The 23,858-nt window shown below is 49.1% G+C and overlaps 2 protein-coding genes across 9 annotated transcripts in view; one reads left to right on the top strand and one right to left on the bottom strand.

Annotated features, from left to right (window-relative positions):
- Window positions 1–10,191, top strand: part of psmc3ip (PSMC3 interacting protein) — a 36,238-nt gene extending 26,047 nt beyond the window's left edge. For all 3 annotated transcript variants that reach the window (XM_067969292.1, XM_067969293.1, XM_067969294.1), the window contains 4 exons: window positions 2,479–2,624; window positions 5,030–5,083; window positions 6,200–6,259; window positions 9,202–10,191. In XM_067969292.1, coding sequence (XP_067825393.1) covers window positions 2,479–2,624; window positions 5,030–5,083; window positions 6,200–6,259; window positions 9,202–9,258 — 317 coding nt within the window. In that variant the 3' untranslated portion in view covers window positions 9,259–10,191. The remainder of the gene's footprint in view (window positions 1–2,478; window positions 2,625–5,029; window positions 5,084–6,199; window positions 6,260–9,201) is intronic.
- Window positions 10,192–12,103: 1,912 nt separating this feature from the next.
- mlx (MAX dimerization protein MLX) lies at window positions 12,104–23,145 on the bottom strand. Of its 6 annotated transcripts, none has more exons than XM_067969286.1 (8): window positions 23,039–23,145; window positions 21,623–21,659; window positions 18,904–19,005; window positions 17,412–17,560; window positions 17,196–17,295; window positions 16,018–16,117; window positions 13,973–14,201; window positions 12,104–12,331 (listed from the first exon to the last, which is right to left on the bottom strand). In XM_067969286.1, the coding sequence occupies exons 1-8, from the start codon at window positions 23,078–23,080 to the stop codon at window positions 12,275–12,277; spliced, it is 816 nt and encodes a 271-aa protein (XP_067825387.1). In that variant the 5' UTR covers window positions 23,081–23,145; the 3' UTR covers window positions 12,104–12,274. The 6 variants fall into 6 exon arrangements, with proteins under 6 accessions (XP_067825387.1, XP_067825388.1, XP_067825389.1 ...); XM_067969287.1 differs by having other exon boundaries at window positions 14,000–14,201; XM_067969288.1 differs by having other exon boundaries at window positions 17,412–17,521.
- Window positions 23,146–23,858: the final 713 nt, after the last annotated feature.

The raw sequence follows: 23,858 nt of genomic DNA, 5'->3' as shown, positions 1-23,858 counted from the left end.
TGTAGAGGGATTTGAACACTAGGATAAGAGTTTTAAATTAGAGGTATTGGTGGACCAGGAGCCAATGTATCATCAAGCACAGGGAAGGAGGCCATTTGGCGGGCTGTGCCGGCTCTTTGAAAGAGCTATCCAATTAGTCCCACGCCCCTGCTCTTTCCCCGTAGCCCTGCAAATTTCTCTCTTTCAAGTATTTATCCAATTCCCTTTTTGAAAGTTATTATTGAATCTGCTTCCACCGCCCTTTCAGGCAGCACATTCCGGATCATTACAACTCGCTGCATTGTTTAAAAAAAAAATTCTCATCTTCCCCCCCCCCCCCCCCCCCCCCCTGGATTTTTTGCCAATTATCTTAAATCTGTGTCCTCTGGTTACCAACCCTCCTGCCAGTGGAAACAGCTTCTCCACATCTACTCTTATCAAAACCCTCATAATTTTGAACACCTCTATCAAATCTCTGCTGGTACCATTCTAGTAAATCTCCTCTGTACCATCTCTAAGGCTGTGACATCCTTCCTAAAGTGGTGCCCAGAATTGAACATGTTTTTTTAACAGCCTTCTCAACTTGTCCTGCCACCTTCAAAGATTTGTGTATTTTCACCCCCGGGTCCCTCTGTCCCGGCACCGCCCGGGTCCCTCTGTCCCGGCACCGCCCGGGTCCCTCTGTCCCGGCACCGCCCGGGTCCCTCTGTCCCGGCACCGCCCGGGTCCCTCTGTCCCGGCACCGCCCGGGTCCCTCTGTCCCGAATGTGTCTCCTTATTTTCCCTTCCAAAATGCTCATCTCAGGGTCAAATAGGACGCCAAGGTTTGCGAACGGTCTGGTTCAGCCTCAGACAGTGGCCAGGGAGTGGGATGGAGTCGGTGGCCAGGGAGTGGGATGGAGTCGGTGGCCAGGGAGTGGGATGGAGTCGGTGGCCAGGGAGTGGGATGGAGTCGGTGGCCAGGGAGTGGGATGGAGTCGGTGGCCAGGGAGTGGGATGGAGTCGGTGGCCAGGGAGTGGGATGGAGTCGGTGGCCAGGGAGTGGGATGGAGTCGGTGGCCAGGGAGTGGGATGGAGTCGGTGGCCAGGGAGTGGGATGGAGTCGGTGGCCAGGGAGTGGGATGGAGTCGGTGGCCAGGGAGTGGGATGGAGTCGGTGGCCAGGGAGTGGGATGGAGTCGGTGGCCAGGGAGTGGGATGGAGTCGGTGGCCAGGGAGTGGGATGGAGTCGGTGGCCAGGGAGTGGGATGGAGTCGGTGGCCAGGGAGTGGGATGGAGTCGGTGGCCAGGGAGTGGGATGGAGTCGGTGGCCAGGGAGTGGGATGGAGTCGGTGGCTAGGGAACGGAGCTTATGGCGGGGACCAAAGACGATGGCTTCGTCTTCCCAATATTTAGTTGGAGGAAATTTCTGCTCAACCCCGGTAGTGAATGTCTGACAAACTGTGTGACAAATCAGTGGCAATGGAGAGGTCGAGAGAGGTGATGGTGAGTTAGAGCTGGGAGTTGTCAGCATACATGTGGAATGTGACGTCGTGTTTTCAGATGATGTCGCCGAGGGGCAGCATGTAGATGAGAAAAAGGAGGGGGCCAGGGATAGATACTTTAGGGACTTCAGAGATAATGGTGCAGGAGCGGTAAGAGAAGCCATTGCAGGAGATTCTCTGGCTTCGGCTAAATAGATAAGAATGGAACCAGGTGAGCACAGTCCCACCCAGCTGGACAACAGAGGAGAGGCGTTGTAGGAGGATAGTGTGGTCAACTGTGTCAAAGGCTGCAGACAGGTGGAGAAGGATGAGGAGGGATAGTTTACCATCGTCACAGTCACATAGGCTGTCATTTGTGACTTTGGTAAGGGCAGTTTCGGTGCTGTGGCAGGGGCTGAAACCTGATTGGTGTTGCAGGAAAGATGGCCACAGATTTGGGAGGCGACAACACATACAAGAACTTCGGAGAGGAATGCACGGTTGGAGATGGGATGGTGGTTTGTCAGAACAGAGGGTCAAGGATGGGTTTTTTGAGGAGAGGGTGATGACGGCAGATTTGAAGTGGAGGGGGACAGTACCTGAGGAGAGGGAACCGTTAACAATATCAGTTAGCATGGGGGCCAGGAAGGGAAGTTGGGTGGTCAGCAGTTTGGTGGGAATAGGGTCGAGGGAGCAGGAGGTGGGTCTCATGGACAAGATGAGCTTGGAGAGGGCAACCCATAGCGGGAAACAAGAGTTTGCATTTATATAGCACCTCTCAACTTCAGGACCTCCCAAAGCGCTTCACAGTCAGCAAAGTACCTTTTGAAGTGTAGTCACTGTTGTAATGTAGGGAAACACGGCAGCCAATTTGGGCAGAGATATTGCACTGGTAGATGGGTCCTTTGCTGATTGGGACTGGGAGACGTTACTTGCTTTGTGAAGTGGGATGGTGGCGGTGGGATTGTCTCTAAATCTAACCTGTGCTGTGCTTGAGAAATTGGAACAGATACTAAACCCATTTGTACCTGAATCAGAACTTAAAGAGCTAAATAATTCAATGACAACCCAAGAAATATCGGTGGAAATCGCAGCGTTAAACGAGGAATGTTCATCACACCAAGAGAGACTGAAGAAAATCAAATCTGCAACCAACCACGTTGCCCCAGAAGATAAAGAGAAGGTAAAGCTCAGTTATTCAGCAGGATCTCTACAGATAATTCCGGAAACCCAGCAGCTAAGCAACAGTTCACTTAATCATCTATGTATCTTGCTAAACGTTTTGGCCCGGAATTTCCTTAAACAGCATAACCAGCAAATTATGCCGAAATTTACACCAATCTTGTCGCCAGCAACTTGCACCGAAATTTCCTTAGAATTTCATTTGCATAAAAACTTGCGTGAAACCAGCGTAAGTAATCAGAGGCTGGCGGAAAGCACAGAACCTGTGCTATATTCCTTCTTTTATGTTTGACAGTTTGAGGCCATCGAACCTTCCTTGATGCACAGCATGTTTTAGAAAATGCAATCATGGATGCTTTTCAATTTTTAATGTAACGCATTTTGATGCTGTAAACATGCATTCAAAGATACAGAAAATACAATGAGCAGAAATCAAAAAAATCTCCAGGAGTAAGACTTCGGGTCCTGCTGCGCCTAAAACTTTAGGCGTAAATTTACACCCATTCAGGACTGCTGTAAATGCAGCAATCTCGTGCGGGGGTGGGGCTATGTTAATGAGCAGCAGAGTTTCACTGAATCGGCGCAAAAGATCGAGGCAACTGGGGTGTAGTTTTAAAATAGGCATAGGTCAAGTAAGCCCCACATTTCCTCAATCTTTTGCACTGAAAATCGTCGTTACGCCGTTGTTTAAGTGGAAGTTTTCAGGAAATTTCGGGCCTGTGTGTCTGATGAGGACGGCAGAGTCTAGTGATCACTGGTTGGTGATCGGGAATGGAAGTCTTTGCTCATTTCCCCTTCCTAGAAAAGGCACTACGGACAATAGCACTACCCCTCTAGTCCCAGCTAGCTTAACTAATTCAATACAAACAAAAGATCAAACTTCGATCCTTCCTGATCTGCATGATTCAGCTGCTCACTGGATGGAAACACTGAGACGATACTTCAATCAGTAGTCTGAATCTAAGCGAGGATAGGGAATACAAACATACAAAAATGAGGGACAGTAAAAGACTGGCTGGTCCATTGAGTCTCTCCCATGCAGTCATGTTACCCCCACCCACCAGCAGTCATGTAATCTCCTGGGTCAAGGATGGGAAATTCCTCTCCAATCCCTGATGGTTCCAGGAGGCCAGTGACCATGAGGTATTTCACTCAAGAACTCACCTACCTTTGTACACTGTAATATCAGCCAGCAGCCCATCCAACTCCCTATTGAATGCTTGCAGCAAATCTTCACTCACTGCACGAGGTGGAAACTTATTCCAGAGGTTGCTGAACCTCTGCAAAAAGAAAAGCCTCCTGATATTTAATCTAGTTCTAGGCTTATGTAACTTATACGCATGTCTTCTCATTAACCCGAACCTATCTAACTCAAATGGTCTATCTACGTGGACACAGTATTCATTATTTTAATTAGATTCAATCAAATCTCCCCAAGTCTATGCTTTTCTAGAGTAAAAAGACCCAACTCTTTAAGCCCATCATAACGAAAGGCTTTTAAACTAGGTATTAATCTAGTAGTCCTCTAATGAACCTTTTCCAGGACCCCTCTCACCTACCATGTGAGGACACGAAACTGGACACAGTATTGTAGATGAGGCCTAACCAGGGTCTTGTACAAGGGCATTATAGTACTTGGAAGTTCATACAAAGGGAGTCTGTGGAGTTGGGCAAGAACAGGAATGATTGGTGTGGGTGGCGGGGGGGAGGACTCGGGTGTGAAGGTTGGGGACAGGGAGAGAACACTTAAAATGGATTCATGAGGTAATGAAGGTGTTGATGAGGGTTTAAGCATAATGGGCAGAGGTGGAAGAAGATGGTACCAAATCAGGACACTCCAGTTGCACGACCAGGTTTAGCCCAAATCGGCAATGACACAGGCATGTGGATGAAAGCCAAAAAGGACGACTAAAATTTGATTCATCTAGACCTTGATGCCATGTTGGATAGTACAACAATAAACTTTGAGTTGATGGCGAAGAGGTGGCATATATGTACCTGTGCTTGTATGATACCACTGAGTGGTAGAGATGGATGGTGAATGTGAGGTACCAACAATGGATTCCTGGGACACAGCTGAAGAAACTCTCTGGGCACTGGAAGAGATGTAGTGACTACATTTGGGCAGTTTGGAATGGAATCCCAGGAGAGTAGAAGTACACTGTGGAGGAGGGGTAAAGGGAAATGAAGTTGAGAAGGAGTGGGTCATTCACATGTGCTGTTTTTGAATTTGACTAGGGTTAGAAACTAGATTGGAGGATTGAACAGATAAAGTGAATAGGTCTGAGGGCTGGAAGGGAGATGGAGAAGACATTGCAGATTGTAAGTGAACAGAAATCTTTAAGATCAGACACTTGGTAGACAACAGTCACCCTTTCATTTTCTTTTTCACTCTGATCTAACTAGGTTTATAATGAACGGAAACAATATGTGAAAGAATGGCGGAAAAGAAAAAGAATGGTGAGTGAATGATCATGTTTTAAATTCAAGTAAAATGTACAGTTAATAAGACTTGAGGTTTATCAGTAGCTTACACCGAACACATGCCAGATCTGGGTCTCTAACACATCATTTAGGAGTGTCTGAGGGTGTTGGGGGGTGGGGGTGGGGTGGGGTGTGAGATGGGTGGGGAGGGGGGTGAGGTGTGAGATGGGTGGGGGGGGGGGGGGCGGGTGTGAGAGGGGGGGGAGGGGGGGGCGGGTGTGAGATGGGTGGGGAGGGGGGTGAGGTGTGAGATGGGTGGGGGGGGGCGGGTGTGAGAGGGGGGGGAGGGGGGGGCGGGTGTGAGATGGGTGGGGAGGGGGGGGCGGGTGTGAGATGGGTGGGGAGGGGGGGGCGGGTGTGAGATGGGTGGGGAGGGGGGGGCGGGTGTGAGATGGGTGGGGAGGGGGGGGCGGGTGTGAGATGGGTGGGGAGGGGGGGGCGGGTGTGAGATGGGTGGGGAGGGGGGGGTGGGTGTGAGATGGGTGGGGAGGGGGGGGGGCGGGTGTGAGATGGGTGGGGAGGGGGGGGGCGGGTGTGAGATGGGTGGGGGGGGGGGCGGGTGTGAGATGGGTGGGGGGGGGGGCGGGTGTGAGATGGGTGGGGAGGGGGGCGGCGGGTGTGAGATGGGTGGGGGGGGGGGGCGGGTGGGGGGGGGGGGCGGGTGTGAGATGGGTGGGGGGGGGGGGCGGGTGTGAGATGGGTGGGGGGGGGGGCGGGTGTGAGATGGGTGGGGAGGGGGGGGCGGGTGTGAGATGGATGGGGGGGGGGCGGGTGTGAGATGGGTGGGGAGGGGGGGGCGGGTGTGAGATGGGTGGGGAGGGGGGGGGTGGGTGTGGGGAGGGTGGGGGGGGCGGGTGGGGAGGGGGGAGGGGGGAGCGGGTGGGGAGGGTGTGAGATGGGTGAGGGGGGGCGGGTGTGAGATGGGTGAGGGGGGGCGGGTGTGAGATGGGTAGAGTTGAGGGGGAAGAGTTGAGGGGGGTGAGATTGGGAACGGATCTATGCTGCTTTTCTATGCAGTGTCATGCGCTGGGTGCGGAACTTCAACCAGCTGGTGAAATAACATTGATTTTTTTTTCCCCATTTTCTATTCAGGCAGCTGATTTGATTGATGCAGTTCTGGACGGATATCCCAAGAGCAGGAAGCAGTTCTTTGTAAGTTTTTTTAAAAAAAGCACCAGTCACTTTAAACTGGGTTAAGATAGGCTCAGAGCAGCAGACTGAGGAACATCTGGCAGTGGAACCATTCTTCAACGGGATATTTATTTACATGAACTGTACCTGCATCGCCCGATATAATGTAGAAATTTTCAATTTAACGTTTACTCTTAATTTATATTAAGCAACTTCAAATTATCTGTTAATTTGAATTGAAATTGTGCAACCACCTCCTGTAAAATTTTATTTAAATTGGTTAATTCAAATTAATGGATAATTCCATTTTTTTAAAACCAAAAAACTGAACTGACAGGAGTGGACAGGAGTACACAAATAATTTAAAGCAGTGGACAGATACAAAAAGAAATCAAAAGGGCTAATGGAATGTTGGCCTTTATCTCGAGGGGGCTGGAATACAAAGAGGAGGAAGTGATGCGTCAGTTGTTCAAAGCTCTGGTTAGACCCCATCTGGAGACTGGGTTCAGTTCTGGGCACCGCACCTCAGGAAGGATAGATTGGCCTTGGAGGGAATGCAGTGCAGATTCACCAAATTATACTGGGGCTTCGAGGGTTAAATTATGAGGACAGGTTGCATAAACTTGGCTTGTATTCACTTGAGTTTAAAAGATTGAGGGGTGATCTGATTGAGGTGTTTATAATGTTAAAAGGATTTGAGGTTTAGAGGGTAGATACAGAGAAATTAATCCCTCTGGTGGGGGACTAAATTGGAGCTAGGCCATTTAGGAGGGAAATCACACAAAGTGTAGTGGAAATCAGGAATTCTGTTCCCCCAAAAGGCTGTGGATGGCGGAGGTCAATTGCAGCTTTCAAGACCGAGATCGATAGATTTTTTTTATATATTAAGTAATATGGAACTAAGGTGGGGAAATGGAGTTAAGATACAGATCAGCCATGATTTTATTCAATGGTGGAGTAGGCTCGCAGGTCTGAATGGCCTCTTCCTGTTCCTATGTTCCTAATCCAAAACTTGCTGTCATTATGTAACTCTGGCAAAGCCTCTCGTACAATGATCTGCATTAAGCTGTTGGTGAATTAGCCTGGTATGCCACTGCACTTGGACATCAGAAGCCCTGTCGATACCCTTCACTGCACTGAAGGTAAATCTCCATCAATTAACTAATGGGGAAATTAAAGCCTGGCACAGCTGCTGCTGGAAAGTGTTACCTGAAGGCCAGATATGACACGCCAGGTGCGAGACTCCAGGTGCGACCATGCACTGCTGTCCATGAAACAAGTAGCTGCTAATCTCTCCTTAACATCTCTTTGGCATTCATAAAAATTTCAAGGCAGAAACAGACGTTCGGCCCACCCAGTCTATGTTGGTGTTTATTCTCCACACGAGCAATCCCCTAATCCCATCTACACACCCTGTTTCCAGATCCCTTTATCTCCTTTTCCTTCAAACACCTATCTGACCTATTCTTAAATGTTGTCAGTCTCTGCTACAATCACTAACTCTGGTGCATTCCAGTCTCAAAACTCTCTGTAAAAATGTTTCTCCTACCCTCTGCCCTAAGCCTATTACATTTAATTTTGTATTCCTCATTCTAGACCCCTAATTGTAGACCTCAATCACTGGAAACAGTCTGTTTCTATCTATGCTCCTATTTCTTTATAATTTAGAACCCCTCTATTAGTCACCCCATAATCTCCTCTAACAAAGGTTCCACTCATACCTGCCCCAACACAGCAGCTCTCCTCCAGCCCCTATATGGTCATTCCTTGGCCCCTCTTCTTCTATTGATCTATATAATGCCCCATAGCATTATCTCCCAGCATAGTGTCAGCTGCCATATGTATGCTGACGGCATGCAGCTCGACCTCTTCATTCCCTTGACCTCAGAATGCCAAATCATTCAAAATTCTGCCACCTTGTACTAAACCCTTGCTCGCCTAACCTCTATCCTTGTTGACCTACATTGGCTCCATGATTCCCAACAGATTGAATTAATATCCTTGTCCACATCTACAAATCCCTCTATGGCATTGCCCCACCCTACATTTGCAGTTTTCTCCAGCCTTTGGGTCTCTTGTACCATGTGGTCCTCTGACTCTGGTCTCCTGTGCATCCCTGACTTTCTGCACTCCACCTTTGGTGGTAGAGCCTTCAGCTGCCTTGACAATATTCTCTGGAACTTCCTTCACCTCCTGTTAAAAGCCCCTCAGAACCCCTCTCTCCAGCCAAGTATTCAGTCATCTCCTAAATCTCCCACAAAGGCTTTGTATCTGCTTCTTTTCAGCTCTTGGAATGTTTCTCTACATCAAAGACACCATATAATGCAGGTAATTGCTGCTTAATCTCCACACCTCTAGCTGATGTGCTCGATCTGTTTGGCATTGAGTTGGCTCCGAGGTGACACACCGAACAATGGAAATTCAAAACCAAATCATCGCTAATTCAATACCTGAACCGGGCAGATCTGCAGAAATCCAAGTCAGTGAAGATGATTGAGCAACATGACTTAATAATGGATCCCAGAGTGGTAGACCTGTCACTTGCCTCCCTGCAATCCAGTGCTCTAATGGACAGGGTGGTCCTAGTTGGATGAGCAGAGCTCAGAAGAAGTGGTTTTAGCTGGTTAAATTTCAGAAGTGGCTCCAAGCCTAGCTGTGGTGTCCCTAAGCCTTTGCTATTGCTAACCAGTGCCTAAGCTCTTTTGACTTGGGCAAATGGATGTATCCTTACATGGACAGTGTTCACTCCATATGGATCAAGCAGGAGCTCTCTGCCTGTGTGGATTTTCAATAGTTTAGTGATGGGTTTCAACGTTAGACATGCAACTGACCAAAACAAAGTGATGCAACTCATCAGGTAGTATAATGTGTTGTTGATGGAGTGTCAATGTACAAAATGCAGCAACATTAATCTCTCTTTTGGAGTCTATTTCAGTGACGTGTCCATTGCTTTATTAATTCAGGAGGAAGTTGGTATAGAAACAGATGAAGATCACAAGGTCACCATTCCAGACTTGTGAAGGAAACAAACCTTACATAAAATCGAGAATTGGCAGTGAAGCTTCTGCAAGGTTTAGTGCAACTATTAATCGCTGGTTCTTTACCCAACCAAAAAAACATGTTTTCAAATTTGTTAACTTGCGCTGCATCCAAGAGTTAGCGGTTTTTCCGATTGGCTGGTCAGATGTTGCTGAATCCTGCAGCTTGGTGTAGAAGTCATTGTGAAATCTGTTCATCTCCCGAGTTTAACCCTCTATAGATGCTCTGTGTTTTCATCTGTGTTGCTCTTAAGCAGCAGTACTTCAATTGAGGTGATACTGTGTTACTCATGATTTTAAAGGAGAAGGAAACTAGATGGTCCCCTCACTTGTGGGTACCTGCCCAGAGTTCCAGCACTACTCTTGAATTATTTTTAAATTCTGTTTTTGGGGCTTCTCTTTGGATTGCTGTAACTTTTATTTTGGGCAGCTTTGCGTGGAGCTAATGCACTGGAGTAACATCCAGTATGTAGAGCTCTCCAGTGCATCAGGTCCATTGCTTAATGAAATGCATATTTACAGCACTCCAAAACGAAAGCTGTAAATCAAATTAACTTCGAGGGATCTCCTCCCTGATCTGTCACCGATAGGCACTCGCCCGTCCTGGGGCTGCTCCTCGGTCTGTCATCGATAGGCGCTCACCAGTCAGTGATCGAGCTTAGCTACGGAGATACCATCTTTTTGACTCCAAGGAACCAGATAATTGGTGACAGGTGATAAATACATCAGGGTCTCTGCAATTAGCTTCTCATCGGACTCTGAAAGTGAGTTCTGTGTTTGGTTCAAAGATTTGTTTCATTGTGTAGCTGATGCAGACTTTCTTGTGTGGTGTTTGAGCTGATTAACTGATGCTACAGTATTGTAAATGTTTCTGTTTTCAGATTATTTTTTGCAGATTAAAATACTGTACAATGATGCTGTAGCTGTTACTGAAGATAATAATGTAAATTAAGTTTAAAACCCTACAGCAGCAACTAGACCCAGTCCAAGTAAAAAATCCAACGTGTCTTGACATTCCCAAAGCTACAAAGACTACCTTATTTTGTAAGAAAACCCAGGAATCTCGGTAGAAATGAGCAAGAAAAATACAAAATTCACTGTTCTACAGGGTTTTGTGTTATTCCTTGCAGCCAATAATCCTGGCTGGAATGTTTAATAACCACTTTATACAATGCACACTGGGCCTGCTGATCTAAACATCCAGCGAGGAAAACGTTTCATAATTTTTAATTGGCTGTGAAATGAAGTGCAGGGTCAAAATCTTGGATCAAAATAAGAAAAATGGGTTAGGGAAAGAGACTCTAGGAGTTTCCTGGGCGGGGGGAATTCTTCAAATCAACTACCTTAATTTCAGTGGCAGAAATTCCATTCATGCATCTATCCTTGGCATTGACTGCCTCAAACTACCTTGCAGCCACTCTGCATTTAAAAGTTACAAAAATTTATATTATTTTCACATTCTTTTCAATCATGTAACAAAAGTAGAGGCACCCAGGCAGACTGGCCTTGTACTCAGACGTGTTGTACAATATGTGCATACAGCGGATGCAGCTATTAAAACAATGGCTGGAGCTACAGACCAGTGGGTTCCAGCTCCCAGCTGCGTTGCCATTGGTGAGGTGACCCGACATTAGGAGTCCCCCTCCCTGGGAGAGTCAACCTTGGCCACCGGCATGCCTCTCCTGAGACACCAACAGGCACTAAATTCATTTCTGCATAAAGCTACAATGTGAACACAGATTGAGTACCCCAAGTAAACTCATTAGAGGAACCAATCCATATTCAAAACCTAAGACTAGGAGGAGGCCATTCAGCCCCTCGAGCCTGTTCTATCATTCAGTTAGATCTTGGCTGATCTGTACCTCAACTCCATTTACCCGCCTTGGTTCGTAGCCTTTGATATCTTTACCCAACAAAAATCTATCAATCTCAGTCTTGAAAATTTCAATTGTCCTCCAGCATCCACAGCCTTTTGGGGAAAGAGAGTTCCAGATTTCCACCACCCTTTGTGTGAAAAAGTGCTTCCTGATTTCACTTCTGCATTGTCTAGTTCTAATTTTAAGATTATTCTGGATTCCCCTGCCAGAGGAAAGTTTCTCTGTACCTACCCTATCGAATCCCTTTATCATTTTAAACACCTCAATTAGATCACTACTCAACCTTTTAAACTTAAGGGAATACAAGCCTAGTTTATGCAATGTATCCTCATAATTTAACCCTTTAAACCTCAGTATCATTCTGGTGAATCTGCACTGCAGCCCTTCCAAGGCCCATATATCCTTCCTAGGGGGCAGTGCCGAATGCAGTAGCGCCAGATGGGGTCTGACCAAGGCTCTATTCAACCGAAGTATAACTCCGTCACATTTGTATTCCAGCCACCTTGAGATAAAGACCAACATTCCATTAGCCTTTTTAATTACTTTTTGTACCTGTGCACTAACATTTAGTGATTTGTGTACATGGACACCAAAATCCTTTGCTCCTCCATAGCTCCTAGTCTCTCACCATTAGGAAAATATACCAATTTGTCTTTCTCAGATCCAAACCGTTAAGTACACCTAGATCTAAATACAGTCAGCAACTCCAGGCCATGAAAAAATACCCATGAGCCTCCCAATCACTCAGAGGTAAATAGGCAAAATTGAATGTGCAATTGGGCACAAAGATTGAGGTGATTCAGCTTTCAGGTTAACCTCTTTTATAAACAAACTTTCTGTCATCTGCTGTGAATTGATCCTTGACAGCTAACAGAAAAGGATAGGGTGTCATTAAAGGTCTGCAGTACTGCAGCACCATAGTAACCTGAATCTTTTTCAAAGCACCAAAATTATAATCAATCCACATCTTTAATTAGAACAAAACAATATGCAACAAATCCTTTAAGCCATTTGCTTCAATATCAATATTTCAGCTGATACCAGAGTTCATGTAACATTTCTGGAAATTCCCAGAGTATAAATCTGCTCACAGTCCAGCACTGTTAAACCGTCCTGGATACTCAGTGCAGCTGATTGTTTAACTGCCGCAGCACTCCAATCACAACCTCTCGCAGAGTCTGAAACAGCAGAGACAACAAATGTTACACATTTTACATCACAATTAAAGGTCACCCAGGATGGTTTATTTCCACATCATCGAATCCACTCAGTAAACTCCACCCTACCACAAAACACATCTTAATGCAGGATCTGAAATTATTGTTTTTTTTAAATTTCAGCAACAAAGAGCAAAGACAGGCCCAAGACTTTCTTATTCTGTATGGGTCAGCTACTCAATGAGGCCTGGAAGAGGGGGGGGAACTCACACCTCACCACATCTCTGGTTGATAATTTACTTGGGACGGGATTTAGGCCACTGACACGCTTTGAAATATTTTTAACAGAAGAGATGGTCCTTTTCTAAAATATACTTTGCTCCCTCTGCTCCTGGGCAGAAGTGGCCAAGTGTGGGTCATGTCACTCACCGTCTTGCTTTGCTTTATACTTTCCCAGACAGCACAGCTAATGAACAAGTGAGGAGCAGGAGAGTACTGCACATTATGGGATGTTGCTAGATGCTCATTTCATGGCTGCGTTTGCTGACACCACTGTGGTGCAAATAAAGGTGAAGCTTAGTCTCACCACTAGGAAGTGGGAGGTCAATATTCACACAGCACTTTGCCTGGAATGTGTCATTTGATCCAGTCGTTGTCAGGCAGACTACAGAGTTGAGACAGTGCTAACACTCCCGGGTTCAGAAAATACACAGCGCTAACACTCCCAAGTTCAGACATGATACAGTGCTAACACTCCCGAATTCAGACATGACACAGCACTAACACTGCCGAGTTCAGAGAACGCACAGCGCTAACACTCCCAAGTTCAGACATGACACAGCGCTAATACTCGAGTTCAGAGAACACAGTGCTAGCACTGCCAAGTTCAGAAAATACACAGCGCTAACACACCCGAGTTCAGAGAGCGCACAGCGCCGACGCTCCGAGTTCAGAGAACGCACAGCGCCGACGCTCCGAGTTCAGAGAACGCACAGCGCCGACGTTCCCGAGTTCAGAGAACGCACAGCGCCGACGCTGCCGAGTTCAGAGAACGCACAGCGCCGACGCTGCCGAGTTCAGAGAACGCACAGCGCCGACGCTCCCGAGTTCAGAGAACGCACAGCGCCGACGCTCCCGAGTTCAGGGAACGCACAGCGCCGACGCTCCCGAGTTCAGAGAACGCACAGCGCCGACGCTCCCGAGTTCAGAGAACGCACAGCGCCGACGCTCCCGAGTTCAGAGAACGCACAGCGCCGACGCTCCCGAGTTCAGGGAACGCACAGCGCCGACGCTGCCGAGTTCACGGAACGCACAGCGCCGACGCTCCCGAGTTCAGGGAACGCACAGCGCCGACGCTCCCGAGTTCAGGGAACGCACAGCGCCGACGCTCCCGAGTTCAGAGAACGCACAGCGCCGACACTGTCCAAGTGCTAATATTGGAAATGATAATATGCAGTGCTAACACACAGATGGCCATCAAAAGCATGTATCTAGTCTGCTTTTCATGGGTTCATCTGAGCTGCTTCTCAGAAGCTGTTCACATTATTAACAATTACACAGCAACAATCATCGGAAAGAAAATGCTGGCAATTTGCTGACGGTTCCCTATGCTCGTGGATTGTGCTGAACTCTGACCCGTGGTTTGCAGTGCTGAACTCTGACCTGCGGTTTGCAGGGCTGATCTCTGACCTGCGGTTTGCAGTGTTCCTCAATCCAGCTGAAGACGCAGGCTGACAACTCCTGAAAACTAGCCACAGAGATGGAGGCATTGAAGGATTGGAAGAGGGAGTCCATGATGCTCTGAAATATGCTGAACTTGACCTGGTCAGTCACCTGATCCTTGCCTTGGTGAGGATTATTCCGATGGGCTTTGACAATCTGTTCATAATTCCTGAAAACATAAAATTATTTGTATGTTTAAACTGCGATATGTTCGACACCATTAAAATGACATCTGTGGGGGGAGGGGGGTGGCACAAGCACATGGTACAGGGGGCATGGTGCGATCCCATTGGTAAATGGCGAGGGGGGGGGCATGATGCAATCCCACAGGTGATAGGCACTGTATTACTGGGGGAGGGGGATGCTTTCTACAAACTCGTGAACCACAAAAATTACCAGGCAATTTCAACACTGGAGTGAGTTACAGGATTGGAGAAAACAAATAGGAGACTGAAACCATCTAGTAATTCCTAGCTCATTGCTTATTTTTTGTAAATTTAGTGTTCAATGAAGTGAGATGTGTCATTGTTAGGGAATGGAATGCTTTCGATTTCAGATACCAAATGTCAGCATCAAACACTCCCAGTTCAGGTACAGCACAGGTTAGATACAGAGTAAAGCTCCCTCTACCCTGTCCCATCAAACACTCCCAGGGCAGGTACAGCATAGGTAAGAGATAAGAGTAAAGCTCCCTCTACACTGTCCCATCAAACACTCCCAGGGGAGGTACAGCATGGGTTTGATACAAAGTAAAACTCCCTCTACAATGTCCCATCAAACGTTGCAGGGCAGGTACAGCACAGGTTAGATACAGAGTAAAGCTCCCTCTACACTGTCTCATCAAACACTCCCAGGGCAGGTACAGCACGGGTTAGATACAAAGTAAAGTTCCAGCTACAATGTCCCATCAAGCACTCCCAGGGCAGGTACAGGGTTAGATACAGAGTAAAGCTCCCTCTACACTGTCCCATCAAACACTCCCAGGGCAGGTACAGGGTTAGATACAGAGTAAAGCTCCCTCTACACTGTCCCATCAAACACTCCCAGGGCAGGTACAGGGTTAGATACAGAGTAAAGCTCCCTCTACACTGTCCCATCAAACACTCCCAGGGCAGGTACAGGGTTAGATACAGAGTAAAGCTCCCTCTACACTGTCCCATCAAACACTCCCAGGGCAGGTACAGCACGGGTGAGGTACAGAGTATTCCGCAAAAAAGATTGGCAAAAATAAAAGGGCACGGAATTGTATGTAATCTTGTGACATGGTCGGTGATTGATTGGGAGGTGGGAGACAGAGAGTAGGAATAAAGGGAACGTTCACTGATTGGTGGGATATGACAAGTGGTGTTCCCCATGGATCTGTACTGGGGCCTCAGTTTTTCACCATAAATATTAATGAGTTTACATAGAATTTACAGTACAGAAACCGTCCAATGGGTCTATGCCGCATTTTATGCTACACACGAGATTCTTCCCACCTTACTTCATCTCACCCTATCAATGTATCCTATTCCTTTCTCCCTCGTACTTATCTAGCTTCCCCTTAAATGCACCATTTGGATGAAGAAATAGAGTTGTATATCCAAGTTTGCAGACGACACAATTTTAGGAGGCACAATGAGTTGTATAGCAAAGAGCAAGAAGTTACAAAGGGACATAGACAGATTAAGTGAGTGGGAAAAACTATGGCGGATAGAGTTCAAAGTGGGCAAGCGTGAGGTCATCCACTTTGGATCTGAGAAAGACAAATCGGAATATATTATTAATGGTGAGACTCAGAGCTGCGGAGGAGTGAAGGGATTTAGGTGTCTGTGTACATAGATCATCAGAAGATGAGTTCACCATGGTGCAACATTTCTGCTTTCAAAAATATTTAGAAATTAAATTTGCAGAAAATTCCTTTTGCAGATGTACAATCGATAAGGCTCCTGTCCTCTGGAGTTAGTCCAGGAGAAGATATAACATATATTGTTAGTCAGTCTTACGCCTTCATGATGTTGAGAGCCATGACGTCTTTGCGCAGAGTGCAAACCTCCTCCTCCTGCTTCTTCTTCTCTTTGTGCAAAAACTGCACGTAATCAATAGCTGCGAAAAAGAAACAGTTCAGCAGTTTGGCTCTTTCCAACCATTAAGCAGAAGGAAGAATTGGGATTGATTAGACGGAGAGCAGCTTTCAACAATGTGTCACTCTCTGCAAGAACTGACCGGGGGTCTGAACATTGTTTAAAGTCTCTGCACTGGGGTGTGATCGACATGTTAAAGTGAATCCTGTGGATATTACAGCCTGCCTGATTCTATAAATTGACCGATTAAAGCCTCATGGGTTCGGTCTGTATTGAGGCAATGGACCTTTTCCGAAAGTTCGCGTTAGGAAAGACTTTGCTGATGTCACATCAGCCGAGACAGGTAGCCAAGTGAGTTTTCGAATTTCAAGTGAAATGGATTTTAGTAAATGTCCAGCTGCCATCCTTAGGATCAAATATTCGCGCCTGTAGTGTTTGTAATATTCTTTTTTCTGATTGGTTGTCTAAAGTCTCTGTATTTTTTGGCTTTCTAATTGGCTAGCTCATAAATCACATTCCATCAAGAGACACATCCTCCTGTTGGAGCCATTACCACAGTTCCCCAGCTTGAAAGTGATGTCGCTCCTCCACTCTATTCTATGATTTCTTTTTATTGGGTCCCCAGGTGACAGGACAGGATTGAAACAAGATAACTGCAACAAATCCATGAAAATACACTCTGGGCTCCAGCCCCTGGGTCCTTTCCTCTTATTTTCTTACCTGTTTTGTTGCTAACTTACTGGATTTAATTAACAGTTTTTGTGTTGCTGCATCTTTTGACAATATTAAATGTGCTCAGTCATGTTTGCTTCATAAACTATTTCTTCCCCAATTTGGAAATGGCTGAATGTAAAGCTGTGTTTTTATTTTTTCTGTTACCAATTCATTTCATTTAATATTTAGTTTCACAGTTTTCAGAAACTTTGTTCAGTTTGTTGACTAACTTCCTGTACACGTCATTGGGACAGAAATAAGCTTCTGACCTATAACGGTGTAGCCAGCAGGAGTTGCAGTAATGATGAAAGATAGGTTCACACAATATATACTTTACAACAGGAAATGCACTAGTGTTTATTAAACATTAGGAGGCAGAAACGTACTTTTCTGAAGAACTGTGGCTTTGCTCAGCTTCTGGGACCCAATCAAGAAATCTTGCTGTTGGCACGTAGGAACGATTGACTGCAAATCATCATAGCCTTTCTGTGAGACAGTCATTTAAAAATTGTTCAGAGATAGTCAGACTACTAATTAACAAATTTGCTGTAAAACCTCCGACCGAGTTTCAAAGCTGCAGTTTCTCAGTTGAAATCTCCTACCTTGATAGCATCCCGCCTCTTTTGCTCAGCCTGAGTGTGAGCCTGTCTCCGACGGTCTTTGTATGTCTCTTTATACGCAGGTTCCTGCCTGTAGTCACTGTCTTCATCATCTGCAGTAGGAGAACAATCATTGTCTGACATGCAATCGGCTAGAGAAAACAGAATATCAATCACTTCATTAACAGGGAAGAAAAGCTTTTAGGTTTTTTTTCTATGTATCGATTTTATTTTAGGGAGTGACTGCAGCTTTTCACAAATATTGCTCTTTACAGCTGATTAACTGGTGTTAGTCTGTCCTAGCTCCAGGCCTGCAGTGATGAACTCCACAATGATTCACTGGATAAATGCACAACATGATAGTGTGAACCCCACAGCAGGACAGTCTTAGGAGAAAATCCTGTTCTGAATTAGCTGGGATGGAAATGAAAACACAACAACTGGTCTGTATCTGAAACATTAGCTAGGGAGGCAAAAGGAGAAAATATGGAATCAAACAAGGCTCTCTCTCCTGATTGCTGTCCAGTAACCCCTCATTGAAATGTATGTGAAGTCAGGCGGAGAGAACAGGCCACTGCAGTCAAATCCCGTCCGACCCATTGCGTCTTGAAGTCTGCTCCTGCAGCAGAGGATTTCTGTGTTTCATGCTCTATTCCATGGATCTTCATTAGCCCTTCCAAATATGATGGTAGAGTCTCAACCTCTCTCCTAATGCCTGCTCCTGAAGACGGCATTGTGGGAGTACACAATGGGGTACAGGGGGCTCCCGCGATTAGCACTAACAATACTGAGAGAACACTAACATGGTAAAAACATACAAGACCCACAAAAGGAAATGGGGGAGGGGGCAAAGAAAGAAATAACCCTACAGATGCATGAATTGTGAAATTAAGACAGAAAATGCTGAAAATACACAGTAGATCTGCAGGTCTGAAAAAAGAAAACATAACAGGTCAACATCTGGAACAGAATCAAGTGCCAGACCATGTCCCAACAAAGGATCAATGCTTCAAATGACAACCTGACTCCCTGTTCCCTAGATTCCCAACAGATCCACTCTCCACATCACCAATACCTCCTACTGTAAAGCAAATGGATGAAGCAATGGTCTGAAGTTAAAGTCAGTGTTCAGATCAGAGCATCGGAGAAAGGTGAGGTGCTGTTCCTTAAGCCAGAGATGGAGGTCAGAGTAGGAACCGGAATTGGAAGTAAAGAAGCAGTCTCCAGTCATTCACCCCACTAGCTTCCTCTTTGATTGGAGGATCTGCTGCCCCCCTTCCCCCCCCCCCAGGGACTAGTTTATTTTGAGTTTAAATATTAACCTCTTTTCTCTTTAAAGACACTGACTGCTGTGAATTTCCAGCATTTCATTTTATTTTTGGAGTAGCTTGGCTTGCAGAGAGAGCCCCAACTGTGCTGAACTAATCAGCAACCAAGAACAAAGGCTGGATGCACTGAAGCCAGAGAGGGTACAATTTGAGCGTGAGTTCTTTACCTGTGTTAGGCACGGAGGAGGCACTGGTGGAGCCTGTATTTGACGTTATGCTGTTTGCTCGCGAAACTATACTTCCTTTTCTACTGCTATCAGCAAAGAACACTGGGAAAAACAAATCAAGTTATTGAACGTAAGAAGGTTCTTGCTCACCCAGTGAACTGTCCGCAGTAAAATCTGCTTTTTATGTTTAGTTAATGACATTCCCACACTGACACCACCTGAATGGTTGGAAGGTTTGGTGTGAGGGTGAGAAAGATGGGGAGGGGGAGACTGAGACAGGGCTGCAGATGACGGGTGGAATGAGACAAGGAGGGATTTGAAGAGAAGGACAAGGATTTTGAAGTGAATGAGGCATAGAGTGGGAAGTCGGAAGGTTGGCGGGGGCAGGGGTGGTGAGTGCTTGGGACCAAGGAAGCTGGTGGAGAACACTGGAGGAAAAGAGTCTTGAGGTTGCAAAAGTGTGGCTCTGGGTTTACAGCAAAGGAAAGCGATGGCCTGGAGGTGGGTTTGAAGTGTTCAGTTCAGGATCAAAAGGGCTCAGTCTGGATGGGAAATGGAAGCATTGGTGGCACTTTTCTGGAGGAAACTGAACACCCTCAGTCTTGCTGATGTTGTGCTGAACAGAATTTCTGGCTCATACCGGAGTTGATTTTGGCCATTCAGACGTGTCAACAGCAATGGAAACGAAGCAGAATCGAGTGTCATCTTACACATAGGAAAGCTGACCTCGGTTTGTAGATGACATCATCAAGTCTCAGAACGTAGATGAGGAATAGTAAGGGGATCAAGGAAGGGGACCAAGGATGGGGAATGGGGAAGGGGACAAAGGATGGGCAACGGGGAAGGGGACAAAGGATGGGCAACGGGGAAGGGGACAAAGGATGGGCAACGGGGAAGGGGACAAAGGATAGGGAATGGGGAAGGGGACAAAGGATGGGCAACGGGGAAGGGGACAAAGGATAGGGAATGGGGAAGGGGGCAAAGGATGGGGAACGGGGAAGGAGACAAAGGATGGGCAACGGGGAACGGGACCAAGGATGGGGAACGGGACCAAGGATGGGGAACGGGGAAGGGGACAGAGGAGGATGGGCAACGGGGAACGGGACCAAGGATGGGGAACGGGACCAAGGATGGGGAAGGGGACAAAGGATGGGCAACGGGGAAGGGGACAAAGGATAGGGAATGGAGAAGGGGGCAAAGGATGGGGAACGGGGAATGGGACCAAGGATGGGGAACGGGGAAGGGGACAAAGGATGGGCAATGGGGAAGGGGACAAAGGATAGGGAATGGGGAACGGGACCAAGGATGGGGAACGGGGAAGGGGACAAAGGATGGGCAACGGGGAACGGGACCAAGGATGGGGAACAGGACCAAGGATGGGGAACGGGGAAGGGGACAAAGGATGGGCAACGGGGAAGGGGACAAAGGATAGGGAATGGAGAAGGGGGCAAAGGATGGGCAACGGGGAACGGGACCAAGGATGGGGAACGGGACCAAGGATGGGGAACGGGACCAAGGATGGGGAACGGGGAAGGGGACAAAGGATAGGGAATGGGGAAGGGGGCAAAGGATGGGCAACGGGGAAGGGGACAAAGGATAGGGAATGGGGAAGGGGGCAAAGGATGGGCAACGGGGAACGGGACAAAGGATGGGGAACGGGATCAAGGATGGGGAACGGGGAAGGGGACAAAGGATAAGGAATGGGGAAGGGGGCAAAGGATGGGTAACGGGGAAGGGGACCAAGGAAGGGGCCTTGCAGCATAACAATGATCATGCAGGGATAAGAATAGCCACTGGTAATGAACTGAATTTGGGCAGAGAGAAATGGAACCAAGATTGGGCAATGCCACAGAGGAGGTCATCCGTGGAGCCAAGGCAGTAGAGGATGGAGTGATTCACCATATCAAAGGTTGCATAACAGGGAGCGAAGGGAGAGGGTAGGTGTAGAGTTAGGTAGTAATGACACATTTAAGGACCTTAGAAAGGATGGGAAGGTTTGACATATAGTAGTAATGGGATAGAAGAACTGAAGATAGGCTTTCTAAGAAGTGGAACAGCACCTGAGAAAAGGGAACAGAGATGCCAGCTTTCATTGGGCTGAAAAGCAGTTGAGTTGTGGGGAGCTGGGTCAGGGAACAAATTGGTCTCAGGCAATGATTCTGATGAGGGCTGGAAGAGGTGTAAAATTGGTGTTGCAGAGTGGTCCAAGTTGAAGAAGAAGGCAGCAGAAGGAGTCCCACATACAGGGCAGTCAAACTGGAGCGCCACACAATTGGGAAAACCTCACACCAGGATCCCCACGCCCTGGGCACAGGGGGCCATGCACTGGGGGGAGGGGCCACGTGCTGGAGGGCAGGGCCACAATGGTGGGGAGAGGCCACGTGATGAGGGCGGGGCCACAATGGTGGGGAGGGGCCACGTGATGAGGGCGGGGCCAAAATGGTGGGGAGGGGGCCACGTGATGAGGGCGGGGCCACAATGGTGGGGAGAGGCCACGTGATGAGGGCGGGGCCACAATGGTGGGGAGGGGCCACGTGATGAGGGCGGGGCCAAAATGGTGGGGAGGGGCCACGTGATGAGGGCGGGGCCACAATGGTGGGGAGGGGCCACATGATGGGGGCGGGGCCACAACACGGGGTGGGGGGGGGGACATTTTGTTTAAAGCAACAGATTACTGTTGGTGAAAGTGTTGTGGGGAAGTGTTGATCGCTGTACTTACCGGGGTCGAAGCCGTTGTCGCTGAACGAGGGGTCAGTCTACACCGTGCGGCCAGTCAAAATTTCAGAGCAATGAGCGGGGGAAAAAAAAGAGTATTACATGCAGGTGCTTTCAGGACCCGCCCCCCCCCCACCCCCGGCTGGGAATGGTCGCACTCGCTCTCCCCCCTCCCGGGAATGGTCGAACCCGCTCTCCCCCCTCCCGGAAATGGTCGCACCCGCTCTCCCCCCTTCTGGGAATAGTCGCACCTCCTCTCCCCCCCCACCCGGGAATGGTTGCACCCCCTCTCCCCCCCAACCCGGGAATTGTCACGCCCCCTCTCTCCCACCCCACCCGAGAATGGTCGCGCCTCCTCTCCCCCCACACGGGAATGGTCGCGCCTCCTCTCCCCACTTCTGGGAATGGTCGCACCTCCTCTCCCCCCAGCCGGGAATAGTCACACCCTCTCTCCCCCCACCCGGGAATAGTCACACCCTCTCTCCCCCCACCCGGGAATAGTGACACCCTCTCTCCCCCCACCCGGGAATAGTCACACCCTCTTTCCCCCCACCCGGGAATAGTCTCACCATCTCTCCCCCCACCCGGGAATAGTCAAACCCTCTCTCCCCACACTCCTGGGAATAGTCACACCCTCTCTTCCCCCCCCCCCCGGGAATAGTCTCACCCTCTCACCCCCCACCCGGGAATAGTCTCACCCTCTCTCCCCCCACCCGGGAATAGTCACACCCTCTCTCCCCCCACCCGGGAATAGTCTCACCCTCTCTCCCCCCACCCGGGAATAGTCTCACCCTCTCACCCCCCCACCCGGGAATAGTCACACCCTCTCTCTCTCCCCCGCCGGGAATAGTCTCAACCTCTCTCTCCCCCCCCCCCCCCCCCCCGGGAATAGTCTCAACCTCTCTCTCCCCCCCCCCCCCCCCCCCCCCGGGAATAGTCTCAACCTCTCTCTCCCCCCCCCCCCCCCCCCGGGAATAGTCTCAACCTCTCTCTCCCCCCCCCCCCCCCGGGAATAGTCTCAACCTCTCTCTCCCCCCCCCCCCCGGGAATAGTCTCAACCTCTCTCTCCCCCCCCCCCCCCCCCCGGGAATAGTCTCAACCTCTCTCTCCCCCCCCCCCCCGGGAATAGTCTCAACCTCTCTCTCCCCCCCCCCCCCCCGGGAATAGTCTCAACCTCTCTCCCCCCCCCCCCCCGGGAATAGTCACACCCTCTCTCCCCCCCCCCTCCCCTTCCGGGAACGGGCAGCGCTTCTGCCTGAGGTCCAGGTTCCATTTTGAAGTTTAGGCCCCGCGTCCCCACCGGGTAAGGAGCGGCCGAAGAGGCGCCTTTCGTGGGAGTGCTCGAGTCCCGAGGCTCCGGACCGGACACCGGCCGCAAGGCTCCCCTCTGACCGGGGCGAAGGTTCCAGAAGCCACTCGCCTTGATCCACGGATCGTCCGCCGCGCCGCCCGGCTCCGTCATCCCGCCAACCGGTCTCCGGACCGCCGTCCCCCGCCACAGCGCCACCCGGCGGCCCCGGGGAGACCCGCGGGGGTGGGGGGGGGGAGTTGGGAGGGGGAGAGAATTGGGAGTGTTAGGGGGGAGAGGGGAGGGGGAGTGTTAGGGGGGAGAGGGGAGGGGGAGTGTTAGGGGGGAGAGAATTGGGAGTGTTAGGGGGGAGAGGGGAGGGGGAGTGTTAGGGGGGAGAGGGGAGGGGGAGTGTTAGGGGGGAGAGAATTGGGAGTGTTGGAGGGGGAGGGGGAGAGAATTGGGAGTGTTAGGGGGGAGAGGGGAGGGGGAGTGTTAGGGGGGAGGGGGAGAGTGGGGGGGAGAGAATTGGGAGTGTTGGGGGGGATGGGGGAGAATTGGGAGTGTTGGAGGGGGAGGGGGAGGGGGAGAGAATTGGGAGTGTTGGAGGGGGAGGGGGAGAGAATTGGGAGTGTTGGAGGGGGAGGGGGAGAGAATTGGGAGTGTTGGAGGGGGAGGGGGAGAGAATTGGGAGTGTTGGAGGGGGAGAGAATTGGGAGTGTTAGGGGGGAGGGGGAGAGAATTGGGAGTGTTGGGGGGGATGGGGAGAGAATTGGGAGTGTTAGGGGGGAGGGGGAGAGAATTGGGAGTGTTGGAGGGGGAGGGGGAGAGAATTGGGAGTGTTGGAGGGGGAGGGGGAGAGAATTGGGAGTGTTGGGGGGGATGGGGAGAGAATTGGGAGTGTTGGGGGGATGGGGAGAGAATTGGGAGTGTTGGGGAGGGGGAGAGAATT

Source organism: Heptranchias perlo, chromosome 30 (assembly GCF_035084215.1).
Source record: "Heptranchias perlo isolate sHepPer1 chromosome 30, sHepPer1.hap1, whole genome shotgun sequence".
In the NCBI taxonomy this organism is placed as follows: Eukaryota; Metazoa; Chordata; class Chondrichthyes; order Hexanchiformes; family Hexanchidae; genus Heptranchias; species Heptranchias perlo.
Note: the sequence above shows the minus strand (reverse complement) of the source record. Positions and strands in the feature narration are given on the sequence as shown.

Excerpts from the sequence above, each read along its gene's own strand:
- mlx (XM_067969286.1), bottom strand. The coding sequence starts at position 23,080 with ATGACGGAGCCGGGCGGCGCGGCGGACGATCCGTGGATCAAG. Across the intron at positions 16,118-17,195 it reads AGCCACAGTTCTTCAGAAAA|CTATTGATTACGTGCAGTTT; the intron begins GTACGTTTCTGC and ends TCTTTTTCGCAG. Across the intron at positions 12,332-13,972 it reads ATCAGCCCTGCAAACCGCAG|ACTCTGCGAGAGGTTGTGAT; the intron begins GTCAGAGTTCAG and ends CTGCTGTTTCAG.